This window comes from Ctenocephalides felis, unplaced genomic scaffold, assembly GCF_003426905.1.
Source record: "Ctenocephalides felis isolate EL2017-DRISC unplaced genomic scaffold, ASM342690v1 CF-g0.4_SCAFFOLD_01492, whole genome shotgun sequence".
NCBI lineage: Eukaryota > Metazoa > Arthropoda > Insecta > Siphonaptera > Pulicidae > Ctenocephalides > Ctenocephalides felis.
Window position 1 is genome coordinate 32,508,087 of NW_020537646.1, and position 15,197 is coordinate 32,523,283.

Sequence of the window (15,197 nt, forward strand, 5' to 3'; positions counted from 1 at the left end):
TAAAATCGGAATAAAATGACTGCCGTATTTTAGAGTTTTTTGTAAAATTCTTACCAAAACCAAAACGAATTCTGTAGCAAAATTTAAAGTGGAAAAAAATTACAAAATCTCTTATATTATTTTTAATAAGATTAGCTAAACACGGATATTATGTAACGAGAAATATGCTACAAATAGTGTTCATGAAACAATAGCTAGTTTTAGAATCTAGCCTATTATTGCTTTAAAGAAATGAATAGTTTACGATTATTTATTTGATTTACGTAATTTTCGCAATTCTTGTTAAATTATTACATTTATTTCGAAAATGAAAGTTGCAATAAAAGTTTCCGACAACTAAGTTGAGGTATTAAATTTTATTCTATTAAATTATTTAAGTTGTCGTTTAAATATTTTTCTAACATTTTCGAAGACCCTAAGGTCTTTTAACGTAAATTAGAAAAAAAATCCAAATATGGAAAAGAAATACCAATCGTATTGTTATGATCAAATACATGATAATAACAACACAATGCATTTACGCAAGCTATTATATCTTATAATTTCATATAAATAAAATGCGTTAAATTTTGTCAATTTTGTGAGAAATTGTAAAAATTACTTAAAGAAAAGACTTCTTAATATTATATACAAATTGCAAAATATCATCATCAATATTATCTGCAATTTTTGAAAGTCACTATTTTTGCGAATAAATTGTCTTTTAGCCTCGTCTATTGGCCAATAATTGTATGATATAAATACATATCAATTAGTATTATCTATAATTAAAAAATATAATTAATTAAGAAAACGATATTAAATAGCTTTGTTATTCTTTTCTAATTAAGTGCTTTATATTGTGCAGCTGGAAAATTGTTTTAATGCGTTATCAAAAACAAATATTAGATCCTTGCCCAGATACGATTAGGCACATTATTTAAAATATATAAAAGACTTTTATAACATAATAGTTAATAGAATCATTTATTTGCTATTTATTTTGATCTTTTTATAAAATGAAATGTGATATTTTGAACATTTTATACTTTTAATTAGTATTACAACTGTCATAATTAGAAATAAGCTATTATTGTAAATCATACATAAGTATAATTTATAAATATTTTTACAAAAATATAGATATTTTATTTAATTAACTTCCAGAAAGGGAAGTTTATTTTTGCTAGTTTTTCTGAATTGGCACAAAATTGAAAAAAATATGCGTGAGCCAAAGTTTGATCTTTCGTCAAATTCTCAAATTCGATTGGACCGATTGCAAAAGATCATTTGATAAAAATCATTATGAGCTCGGGGTGATTCTTTACAATAGGTAAGTAGGAAATTTTCATCAACCTTTCCGTCAAAATTGGGATTTTGAAATATATCAGTTAGGAATCAGGCTGATTAGTTGTTATAGATCAGTTGGTCATTTCTTGGTAATGAATTATTGAAAAAAATGTCGATTTTAATAAAACTTATCGTTAGTTATATTGTTTCATATATCATATTATTACATTGTCTAAAGTGTTCATGGTCTAAACCAGCATTTCCCAAAGTGGTCCATAACTATGGATCAGATATCTATGACAAAATTGTGTAGACCAGGAATTGAAAATAAAAAAACATCACAATATAAACTCTTTGAGAACCTGTAGTCTATACGAACTAGAAATATTCTAGAACATTATAATCCTACAAAAATGGTTTGATTATATAATTATATAAATGTATTAAAACTTGTTATAATAGGCCGAGCCCATCCAAATAAAATAGTTGCACAACTGCTTAAGATACCACATTTCAGAAGACTCGAGCAAAAACCACCAATATCTTGATCTAGCAAATTGTTTAAGGGAACAATTTCTATATTTTCTAGTAAATCATCAAAATATGATAGTTAATTTAATGTAATTTTTTTGTAATATTAATATATTATTTATTAATATTATCTATTATTATTATTACGAATTACTATTTTTATGTTGATATCTTTATTTATTCTTATTTAGTTTATTCTTTTTTAAGTTTATATATTTTAGCACAGCAGATCATAGAATGTAATTACTGTTCTGATTGCTGTATAATAATAAATAAATAAATAAAAATAAAATAAAAAAAAAATGGGCCGAGCTCTTAGCACATCACATACACCGTTTAAATTCCATTATGTACTCCATATCACTTGTTAATCTATGTTTCTTAATATTTGTTTATCTATGTATCATACTGATCACCGTTGATGTCCCTACTTAAATACAATATATTTTCAGAACATGATATAATATTGTTTAGGATTATATATGTTAAATGAATTAATTCAATTTATACAATTGCAGATATTGTAAGTTTGTTTGAAATATATCAATTCGAAATCGCATTGTTTTTATTGAAAAGCGAAAACTATTTCGAAATTCGAAACGTTTTAACGTTTATAAATCTAGATTTCTTATTGATTAAAACGACTTGTCGTAGTCCAAACAATCTTTCGAACAGTTTTGGATTTCGAATTGCGGCTAAAACGTGGACGATTTTTTTTTACTTTTCTGATATTTACAAAGAAACGCTAGTCCTCATCGAGTTACATCGAATGGCTTTAAAATTTTTGAAAATGGTCTAGCCGTTTTTGAGAAAAAGTCGATTTATGGCAAAAAATCTGTTCACATACACACACACATGCACACATACAACACATACTTTTTCCAAATTTGGTCTCATTTTCAATTTACAAACTCAATTTAGTTAAAAAAAATTGTCCAAATCCGTTTAAGATCGAAAATGTGTAGTAAAACGAATACCGTGTAAAACGAGAAATAGGTGTATTTAATTCTTGTCTTTTCGGGAATCATTAAGTTTATATTGTTTTTTTTTTAATACAAACATTTTCAAATCATTTATGCCTTTTTGCAACAAACTTCAATTGGTCAATGATAGTGCGGCAATATATCCGTCAGTGCCCTCGATTTTCATAAATTTAAATCCGGCCCTGTGTGTGCGTATATGTATAAATGTGTGAGCTAGCGTGAACTTAATCACAATAGCTCATAGAATCCTATTGATATTGATGAAGTACAAAAAATATATACAAAAGTGCAAAAGAAATCCATTTTAATACAAACATCGCACGCTCGTGTATTGCGTAACCTAAAAATTATCGCAAATATTTTTCTGAGCACAATAACAATTGATAAGAAATGTTTTCACTAACAATAAATGAATTCGGATAAATAAAAATGAACGATACTAGTTTTTATGCGACATATTCTAGTTTACTTCATAGATAAAACAGGACGCAAAACTAAATTTTACTGTTGACGCGGAATTTGCATTTCCTATTAGATAAAAATAAAACACTAATGCTACCTTTACGCTTACGCATATCTATTTAAAAATCTTTTTTCTGAATTAAATTTTAATTTCAATAAGTGTTTATTATTATCACGCATATATTCCAGGAACATTAATCGGTACTTGAAAACTTATTATAAATAGTTAAGAGACGTGTAGAATTTTTTAAAGGTCTTATTGATGTAACAAAAATATTGTTCTAATTTTCTACAATTGCGCAAGCGTGTTAGTTTTATGACACGGTTTCTATAAGCTGGTGTTCCCTCAGTCATAGCAACATAATATAAATTTAAAATACAATATGAGTGAGAAAGCTGATCTTGGTGATGGTAAGTTGATAATATTGTAATTATATTTAAAAATTGATGGTAAAACTTATTACATAAAACTCACCTTGATCGATGAAGGTTTATATTCTGTATTTTTTTAACTCTTGTATTAAAACCGTGCTAAAATCCATGTGTTCGTTGTTCCTGATTTAAACTCACACTAACAAGTAACTTGTATACATAGCAACCCATAGCAACATTAACTGCACATAACCTATAAAAGTCAAAACCGTGTCAATATCATCAATTACTTTACAAGGACCCAAGTAATAAACAATAGTAAATTTTTAAATGATTTTTAAAATATTACCTTGTGTTAAAATATCTAAAACATGTCATTCTATCTGATCTTTGACGTTTACTAAATGCAAACCCAAACCACACTGACATTGTGCATTCTTTGCACTGCACTATAAATGATGACATTTACCAAATAGATATGAACTAGTCATAGATTGTTTAAAACTAAAAATTATATATGGCCGCATTTTAAATTCATTAAAATTGTGTATTTAAATACATATGTAACCACAAATATAAGTCAATGTGAATTCTATAGAATGTGTTACTATACACTTTTCTTTCACCTATAAATGGGTTCTTGTTGTAATAAAAATTTCCATATACTGATATATTTCCATATCATCATATTTAATTTACACTTAATTTTAATGATAATTGAGCTCTCAAAAATATTTGTATTTTTTATTACACATAATTTAACTTAATATTTCAATTACCTTTGCAGCACAGGCGCCTCTCAAAATGAATGATTCTATCCATGGTCACATGCAATTCGATCCTCTTATTTTCAAAATAATTGACACACCAGAATTTCAAAGATTGAGAAACATTAAGCAGCTCGGTTCATCCAATTTGGTTTATCCTAGCGCAACACACAGTCGCTTTGAACATTCTATAGGGTATTTATAATTGGTATTTTATGTATTAAGAAACTTATTAAGGTAAAAATATTCTGTGTAACTAACATGAGAATAACAGAATTTTTGAGAATTGTTCAGTATTACAATACGGTAGTATTAAATAATAAATTTATATGGACACATATCCTGTGAAGCTTATTCATCGTATAGTAGAAACTGGACAAATTATATATAAACCATCACTCAATAAGTCCATAAGATTATCAACATTTGGAATAATTTGCTATGAATATTTAATAATATGAAAAATTGACGGTATATTAAAGATTATGGTAATAGTAAAGTCCACATTTCAACTAAGAATTATTCACAATTCCAATATCCAAATATAAATAATTCCACAGACTTATTATAAGTGATGTGCGATATATTTACATAAATAAATATATATATATATATATATATATATATATATATTTATTTGTTATATAAATATATGTATATATACATATGTTAAAATATTTTATAATAATTTTAAAGTTGAAGTATTAAAATCAGGACAATAATACATTAAATAAAAATTGTAGAAATTAATAAAATCTTTATCATTTCCATTCATTTCGATATATTATGTCATCTACAATGGAATATTAATTGCAAGAAACTAATAATTGAAAGTCTTAATATAAAATAACTATACTACATGACAGTGAAAAAGAAAAATAAATCTGACTAATATATAAAAAAGTACAATTGCATGAATTAGACTTGCATGTAAACTGGAATGCTCCTAATTAACAAATGATGATAATAATATTTCACACTATTTCTTGTGGATTTAAATCATTGTTGAATCTGAAAAAATATTTTTGTTTGATTTCAATGAACAAGAAATAGTGAAGTAATATTATTATCACTACTTAATTAGGTCTTTTTACTTGATGTACTGCCCTGAATAATTTGCTTTGCTTATTTCAACATCAAAATTACAATAAAAAAAATTAACATATATAATATTTCTAGAGTATGCCACCTTGCTGGTGAAATGCTAAATAATCTCGAGTTGCATACAGAAAATCTTACCATTTTGCCAAAGCACAAAATGTGTGTTAAAATTGCAGCTTTATGCCATGACTTAGGACACGGACCTATGTCTCACTCATGGGAAATATATGTTAGAAGAAATCAACCTGAAGACAATTGGAGTGTAGGTTTTCAAGCAAAACTAAATTTAATTTCAATCAAAATTAAAACTATCTTAATAAGTAAGATCATGTTTTAGCATGAACAAGCATCTGTATTAATGTTTAAGAAATTATTAGAAAATATTAACCACGATTTATCATCCGAAGATATTTCAATGATTGAAAATTTGATAAAAGGATTCGATGAGGAAAGTGATTTTACTGTACCTCCTGAATTACAATATTTATATGAGGTGAGTTGATAGTATAAAACAAATATACCAATGTTGCATACAACTGTTGTAGTTATTTTCTACAATGTTTTATCATAAAAAAATAATAATATAGTGATTATCCCAAAATGTAATGTTCCAACATATGATATAAATTTTAACCCCTACTTGAAGATAATACTTCCACAGTTCTTTTTTTTTTTTAATTCATAAATTTATTTTCAGATAGTAAATAATAAATATTGTGACATGGATGTTGATAAATGGGATTACCTAATTCGCGATTCAAAATACACCAATATTCCAACCGGTTTTGATCATATGCGGTTATTATCAGGAAAGTATTCTGAAACAATTCTAGACTAGATTTATTTCAGCCAATTCAATTACAACTTTGCATAATTCATTATTTTAGGTGTTAAAGTTATTAAAGATGTTGATGGCACAAGTCATATAAGTTATAGAGATTCCGATGCTATTAATGTATCTAGAATGTATATGGACCGCGCTAATTTACACTTTTATTGTTATAAACACAAAGCTGGTCAAATGGCAGAAGAAATGTATGAAGAAGTATAAAATATTAAGCTATATATTATGACTTGAAACATCATGATAACATAAAATTAACATCTCAGATTTTCAAACAAAAACATTTACAAACTTCTCCTTTGGGAAGTTAATCAAATGAAATGGTTATATTTTTATAAAAATATTTATCAATTACTTTTTACAACTTAAAATAATAGCTTATTTCTAATTGTAAAATTGTATTAAAACTAATTAAAGTATAAAATTCTTAAAAAATCACAATTAATTTTTATAAAAATCAAAATAAATATCAAATAACCATGCAAAACACAATATTTAATATATATATATATATATATATATATATATATATATATATATTTCCAACAGGTATTTTGATGCAATTGCCTTAGCTGAAAATGATCCAAAGTTGAAAATACGACTACGATCGGGTGAAGAGTAAGCAATTTATATTCTCCCAATTATTTAATTTTATTAATGAAACTAATCAATTACTATTACAGGTACAAATTTTCAACTGCTCACAGGAATATGGTCGCTTATGAACAATTAACAGATAGTATAATAGAGAGAATACTTTGGTCAGATTGTGATGAAGCTAAATCATTACTAAATCGAATATTGATAAGAGATTTCTATAAAGTCATTTATAGAAAAAAATTTAGCAATGTAACATATAATTGTATTTAATATTTTTTTATCCGTCTTGCTTGAACTTATATAGTTTTTTTTTTTTTTTTTAGAAAGATGATTTAGATAGAATTGAAGGTGCAAAAAACCACATCTTAAAATATTTATCTGGCAAGACTAAGTTGAAACTAGGTATTACCAAAAGAACTATGGCAATGGGAAATAATGGTAAACTTAAAAATACACCATTCCATAACAAATATGGAGAAAAAGTAATTGAGCAAGATTTGCAGTTATTTAGCCAATCGTAAGTTTCTTATTAAAATGAACGATAACCAATTACTTTGGGCTTTAGATTTGTTTATGCAGTTCTAGCCTTTACAATATACAAGATATTTTTAGGGGTAGTCCTGAACAATTCTGGTATGGGGAAATACTAATATTTAGTAAAGAAAATAGAACAGCTTCAACCGTGTGCAGAAATGTAATAATTGATAATGAAGCAAGCAAATGTATTAATGAAATTTTAGAATCAAGTCCTATACCAAATGGAATTTAAAATTTTATTCATATACCGTATTTTTATGTTCTGAGTTTTTATTTAATATTTGGAGTACAAATATATATAAGAAAATGAATTTATATAATTAATAATAAAAATATTTAGTTATTTTTATAAACCGAATGTTTCATTTTATTTATTAACAATATCCAAAACTTGATTGTCAATTACATCTGTAGCAATCTCAATGGACTTCGAAGTGTGGCTCTTCATATGCACTACAATTGAAATTAAATGATTTGTGATATATAATTATCTTTAAATTGGAAAATATTAAACAAAATATATCACAAATAAATGATTTTAAAAATGTATAGCTGTTTCAATTCTTGCATCTATTATTTTAATTAATATAATATATAACATAGATAAAAGAAGAGTATATATAATTCTAAATCATTATTTTTCATATCTTTTTGTTTGGATGAAAGATTTAGGTTTAATAAATCTGTTCAAATATTATTTCAATTATATATAATAAAAAAATACTATTAAAAATTTAAGACAAGATTTCATTTCAACTAGTTCAAATTATAATTTATTATGTGTACCATAATTTAATTAATTTATGAAGGGTTATTTATAATAAGCACTTACGGTTCAGTTCTGTTGAAGTATAATATCCATTTTGACAAACTGCACAGCAATATGGGCGTTCACCAGTATGCCTTCGCATGTGACCTTTAAGTGCACTGCTTGCAGCAAAAGATTTATCACAAAATGAACAATCATATGGCCTCTCACCTAAAAATAAATTACTTATTTAATTTAGTTACTTAATAATTTAAAAGGAAATTCTCAATGTATATTTACCTGTGTGATAACGCATATGCACTTTTAGATCACCAGACTGACAGAAACCTTTTAAGCAAACCTAAAAAAATAATCAACTTTTTGAAATTGAAAATAAATTTGCATAATTCAAAATAAAGATAAAGTAGTATAAAAAAGGCCAGTTGCCAACTAAATAAATAAAAATCTAAATAACTAAAAATATATAAACTAAACTAGGTGTAAGTGGCGTTTTGCATCAAAGCAAGGTACATAAACTTCCCCAACATGTATAAATAAATATTCGACTTGATAAATAAGAAGTGAAATGTAGCAACTATTAAAATTGTGATGATAAAATTTTTAACTGATTATAAAAATAAAGATTTCACTTTTCATGTAAAACTCATCCACGCTAATTCCATTGATATTAATACCATTATTGCATTATTCTGAGTTGTTTTAATTAAACTACTTCTGAACACTTTTTAGTTAAACTTTTGTAGGCCCATAAGTTATAAGATCATAAACTATGATGATGATGATTTCTATTTCTATTTGTTATCTTTTGAACATTCAAAATCAGTTCAGTTTGACGAAAAAAATGCACTTATCTACTAATTATAAAGAAACGATATTGGTCTTGGTGGTGGATGACCTCTTTCTCATGCGTACGTTGCGTTTATTTATTTATTGGACAATCAGTAAATACAATAATTGCCTATAACTCTTTGTGAAGTGTTGATATCTAATGATTTATTTATGAACTAAATACACTATACTATGTACTAACTCATATCGACTAATAATGTACTCGTATTGTGCGGACAAGTGTAAAATGAGAAAAGGCAATATTTGTACTAAAATTCGGTCCTCGTTTGAAGATGAAACAATTGATCGTTTATATTTTTTAAAAACATATTTTAATAAACAAAATATAACTTCTTAATTGAATTTGTTTTCTTCTTTAAATATATAATTCCATATGAGCCCATTATACGTAAAGTATAACATAAAAGTTAATATATAATTGTTTACTTGCAAGTTTTTTTTTGTATCTATCTAACTCCTATTCTCTATGTGATAAAATATTTAATATGTACTCATTTTAAAACAATAATAATGCTAATATGTCAATATAACAACTGCAGTAACTAAAAATTTGACTAGTAAATTTATCATTGATAATACCGGTATTAAGACCGGGATCCGATATTACAAATTTCAAATATCGAATACCGGTATTCAGATTTTAGTACGGTATTGGAAGGCCTACTTGAAATGTTGACAAATCATAAAATCAGCAAATCTTATTTTCTGAAAGGAACAAATATGGGGAGGTTCCCATAGCACTCGAGACCTTTTTTGTAAAACATACCAGTAATTGTTATTACTAGTAACACACTGAAAAGTAGCAAGAACCTCGGAAAACTGATGGGGCAGGACCGATAATGCGTATCTTGAATTGGTAATATGTATACAACATTGCTCAAAAGTTCGAATTCAAAAATTAATTATTATTGTATATACAAAAATTAAAACATATTAAAAAGAGAATGACTTTAAGAATATTATTTCGAATAAAAAGATATAAACCTCGCACTGATACGGCCTTTCCGTGGTGTGCGCTCGCATATAATGAGCCCGTGCGTGTTCTGGTCTATTGAAGCTGCGCGTACATCCAGGATGCGAACAAGAATGTAACCGTACAGAACCTGTATGGAATCTGCTATGCGCCTCCAGTTGACTTCTTAACATAAATGCTGTAAAAAATATATGATATAAAACAACTAATTACATAACCCAAGTGCAGTAAATTTGTTTTGTAAGAAAAATTTCGCCCTAGCTAGGCCGACCGTCTCTCAAAATCAACACGAGTCCTTATCAGTATTATTTGATAATACAAGATAAGATGAATAATTTAACCAAATTTAGTAAAGTGAAAGCAAAAAATAAGAAAAATAATAAATACAAAAACAATAAGAAATAGTTATAATAATAATAATAATTAAATAATATTTATTTAATTTAATTTAATATTAGTGAATATTAAGAAAGATGAACATTTGTATGTATCGATTGGATTTGTTTGTAAACTTCTTCTGTTGGTAGTTAATAAAAAAATAAATCATTTCTGTTCTGAAAAATATGTAATAATAACGCTTCGCATACACTTAGTTAGTAAAATGTTATATTAACCTAACATGACCTTATATAAATCAAATATATGCTCAGATTTACGCATTTGATAAAATTGTATTTGTACTAACAATAGAAAATATATTCTATTGTGGGTACAAATACAAATTTATCAAATGCGTAAATTTGGGAATATTTTTAACTCATACTATAGTATACATAGGAAACAAATGAAGTAGTGATTTGACCATAAAATTAATTGAGAATTACTTAACTCAATGCATATACCAATCTCTAAGTAACAGTTGCACTGTCAATTACAAGTATTGCTACTTTGAATTTTATTTTTGCGATTTCATTTTTTCAATTACTGACAGTAATATTAAAATATGTGTGTGAGTATTAATTGTACCTAAATTACTTATTCTAATTTTTGTAAAACAATGAAATAATAATAAAAGGACTTCTATAGGTCTACACCGTCTACATGGTTCTACAACAATAAAATAGAGCAAAATAGAGGTCTATATTTTTGAAAAACATTCTTACCTCTTGAACAAACACTGCATATATATTGAAAAGCATGAACTTTCATATGTTGTTTCAATTTAAGATTTGATTGAAATTTTGTATCACATACCTACAATAAACTTTAATAAGATTAAATTAAAAAAGTATACATAAATAAGAAGAAAAAACTATTACATTGCAAGCATATATAACTCCTTTGATTACTTTGTCATCTTTTCTTAATTTTGCTTGTTGCTTAGCTTGTTCTAAAAGAATTGGATCATCACATTTTTTATGAACTTCCCACATATGTTTTATTAATATATGCAGTCTTGTTACCCTAAAAATATAGCATGAATTACATGCAAAAAATAAACTTATGTAGCCAAGCATTACTAATATGCTATTTGATTTGGTATATAAAGTCACACTTTATATACCATTTGGTATATAGAGCACACTTTCTAATCGAATATTTGAATATGTGGTTTGCAATGCTATTATAATAGATATATATATATATATATATATAATATAATGAAAAATAATATATAATGCTATTATTATATATATACTATAATAGATTTATGAATAGCACTTTATTAAGAACATTTAGGAAAAGAAAAATATAGTTTGTAATTTCAAATAAATGTTATATTAGCCATTATAAATATCAAGTACCTTATTCCACATTCTGTGCAAATATGAGGTTTACCATCACTAGCAACTTTATCATCTCTTTTTCCACTATGACAAAGCAAATGTGAATCCAGACCTTGTTTACGATTAAATGTTTTTCCACATTCTTGACAAATGTAAGGCTTATCCCCAGTATGAATACGCATATGTAACGTTAAGGCATATTGTTGTCTAAATCCTTCATTTTATTCTTAATATCTTAATAATTTGTTCAAAATCAGATTGTTAAAAAAAAGCTTCTAGTTACCTTTTCCACATTCATTGCACAAGTAAGGCTTTTGCCCAGTATGAATTCTTTCATGATTTTCTAAATGATGAACTTGATTAAATTTTTTAATGCAATACCTGCATTTATATTTTTTATCTGATTCTGCTGTATGACATGTTGCATGCAGTCTACAAAATAATAATAAAAAACTAACAGTATGGATAAAATGGGATAAATTTTTACTTATTTTTAGAAAAACAAAATAACACACAACAATATTTACATTGTTATTTCAGCTATAAGTTATTAATATAATTACCATGTGTACAAAATCTATATATGGATATGCAATTATCCTTAAAAGACTGTCTTAAGTGATTTATAGTTTATTAAATGTTTAATTTTATTAGTTTTTATTTAATGTTATATATTTGTAGTTTATATTAAATGTTATGTATATATATAAACAAAGCTATCTATGAACTCTTGATACTCACACTAATTTTCTCACATATTACCTCTTTAGTTTATCATTTGTACACTTTAAAATGTAACTATATTGTATTATTGCCTTGGGCGTTGAATAAATAAATAAATAAATAAATTTGCCTTAGATTTTATACAGATATCTATTTATAAAAAATATCATTTATTTAATTCACTTATAAAAATATAATATATATATATATATATAAATAATAAAAATATAATACCTGAGTTTTCTCTGATTGAGAAAAGTTTTATTACAAACATTGCAAATGTGTGTTTGTAAATGCTGTTTCCTAACATGTCTATCCAAATTAGCTTCATTACAAAACGACTTATTGCACGAAGAGCACCCATATTTCATATCTATTATTAATAACACATTAAATACTTGAATACAATATTCAAACATAGAACATTAATGCAAACCTTTAATGTGCAGTTTCGTATGAGATCTTAATTCTGATAAAGTTTCAAAACAATTTCTACAACTTGGACAAATATGTTCTCTCGAAGATTCCACTTTATCTTCTGAGACCAAAATATCATTGTTTAAAGTTGTATTTTCTGAGGATTTGAAAGTACATTTTCTTTTATGTTTTTCAAGATCTGATAAAACACCAAAGGATTTATTGCATATACTGCAAGTATATTGTTTAGGTCTCTTCACATTCAAAGTGAACTAAAATTCCAAATTTGTAGTTGCATTAAATAAAAATAAATTAGTGATTTCAATCAATAAAATATATATCAACCTTATGAAATTTTCTAATGTGTTCATTATATTTAATTCTCCAATGAAAAGATATATCACAATCAGCACAATGATAGTTTTGTTTTTTTTCAACATGATTTTCACAAGTCTGTACATGTGATGAAGTATTATCATTATCATTTTTAACATCATTCTCCTTAAATTGTGATTCTGAAACAATTTTTTTTTTACACTATTTTAAACACTAATAAATTGTGCATTCAACTCAACTCACTTGTACTTTCTCCAAGGATTAATAATGATGCATTATCATCTAATGTAATTTCATCTATAATTACTTCTAAAGCTGCATTATTTTTTATTTTTATTCCATCCAAATGCAGTTGATGGGCCGACTTGATTAAAATTAGAACACATTTTATAAAATTGAGAATCAAGTATTAAAAATATATTAAAATTATATACCAAAAATATATTTCACTTACAAGATTATTATCAATTTTATATTTTCTTAACAATTCCTCAGAACTTTGGCACTGAATGTAAAACAAATATATTTCTTTAAGTTTTTGCATGCAATCCATACAAATATGCTTTGGTAAACCATCTTCAGGTACAATCTATAGGTATATGACATTTATTTGTATTATTTGAAAACATACTTATTTTATACCAAATATTTAGATGATTTACCTCTATACAGCAATTCAAATTTAGAACATCCTTTATTGAAATTATTTTTTGATCTTGGATGAACACATCATCGTATAAAGATATAGATTCGGCATTTAAATTTCCAAGACAAGTTCGGCATGTTTTTTCTAACGAAAAAATCTCCGACATATTAACACGTTCTTAGAAAGTTAATTATAATAATGTCATTAACGTTTAACCAAAATTTGTGTTTATATTGGAGATGATTTATAGCAATATTTAATACGAATATATCATCTTAATCAATATTCTTTTACAAACTTGAATAGCCAAACTATTTATAATTTTCACTTTACATTGCATGTTCCAAAGTAAATTTAAAAAAATTAATTGGGTTATAAAACTACTAAATACAAATTATAAAAAATAGAATTAGAATTCCACTGATTGTTTAAAACTTATTGAAGGCTTTAAACGCTCGGCATTGTTTTTCTAGTAATCTATTGAAGTTGAATCATTTCTTAAAATGCTTATCGGTTTCGATAGCAATTATTTCAGATAACTATAACCTAACTATTTATAAGCTTAATTAATATGGGTTTATTTCGTTAATTACAATTTATCTATATTGCCGATTGATATTTTCAAACTTATTAAATATTAATCGAAATAGCTAATAAATTGTATACATATCATTTGACAAAATAATAATATTTTTATATGGCACTTGACAAATGACAAGTAAACAATGGATAAATACCAGTATGACCACCATAATAAGTTATTTCAGCTAAGTTCACATTCAATTGAATTAACGAAATAGCAACCAGATTCGAATTGAATTTTTAAAACCTAAATTCGGAATAAGCTGAAAAATAAGTGGAAGATTGTGAATTACTTCTTTTATGAACATTTCAAATGTTTAATAATATTTCCTGAATCGTTTGACTGCTATTTATCTACAAATTGGGTATTCAAAACCAAAAAACTAATAATTCTGTAATAATACTGCAATTGATTCACTTTTCTCTTTTAACATTGTCTAGATAAAGATAAATGCAAACAACTGTTAAAAACAATTATAAAGATATAAATAGTATATAATCAAATTATTGTCTGACAAATCTCTTCGTACTAAAATGAAAGTGCTATCGCGTTGCTTATCGGTGTTAGTGGACGAAATATTGAAACGCGGTTGCGCTGCGTAGCGATCAAAACGATAACTACTAATTTTTTCAGCTTATAATAAATATTGCACATGTATATAAACATGAAACTGATGTAAATATCCATATCATAAATATATATATTATA

General features: G+C 25.6%; 2 protein-coding genes across 2 annotated transcripts in view; one reads left to right on the plus strand and one right to left on the minus strand.

Moving 5' to 3' along the window:
* Positions 1 to 15,197, plus strand: part of LOC113371129 (O-acyltransferase like protein-like) — an 86,015-nt gene that overhangs the window by 15,009 nt on the left and 55,809 nt on the right. The gene's annotated exons all lie outside the window — the stretch shown is intronic.
* LOC113371656 (zinc finger protein 271-like) lies at positions 4,410 to 13,034 on the minus strand. The gene is made up of 9 exons (XM_026612303.1): positions 12,944 to 13,034; positions 12,742 to 12,880; positions 11,803 to 12,216; positions 11,317 to 11,461; positions 11,161 to 11,251; positions 10,069 to 10,235; positions 8,515 to 8,575; positions 8,299 to 8,445; positions 4,410 to 4,572 (listed from the first exon to the last, which is right to left on the minus strand). The coding sequence occupies exons 3-9, from the start codon at positions 11,964 to 11,966 to the stop codon at positions 4,538 to 4,540; spliced, it is 810 nt and encodes a 269-aa protein (XP_026468088.1). The 5' UTR covers positions 11,967 to 12,216; positions 12,742 to 12,880; positions 12,944 to 13,034; the 3' UTR covers positions 4,410 to 4,537.

What these genes read in the sequence shown, in the direction of transcription:
- LOC113371656 (XM_026612303.1), bottom strand. Translation starts at nt 11,966, where the DNA reads ATGCGTATTCATACTGGGGATAAGCCTTACATTTGTCAAGAATGTGGA. An exon ending in GAGTTATATATGCTTGCAAT is followed by an intron (nt 11,252 to 11,316) that starts GTAATAGTTTTT and finishes AGTTTATTGTAG; the next exon opens with GTATGTGATACAAAATTTCA. An exon ending in AAAGGCCGTATCAGTGCGAG is followed by an intron (nt 8,576 to 10,068) that starts GTTTATATCTTT and finishes TTATTTTTTTAG; the next exon opens with GTTTGCTTAAAAGGTTTCTG.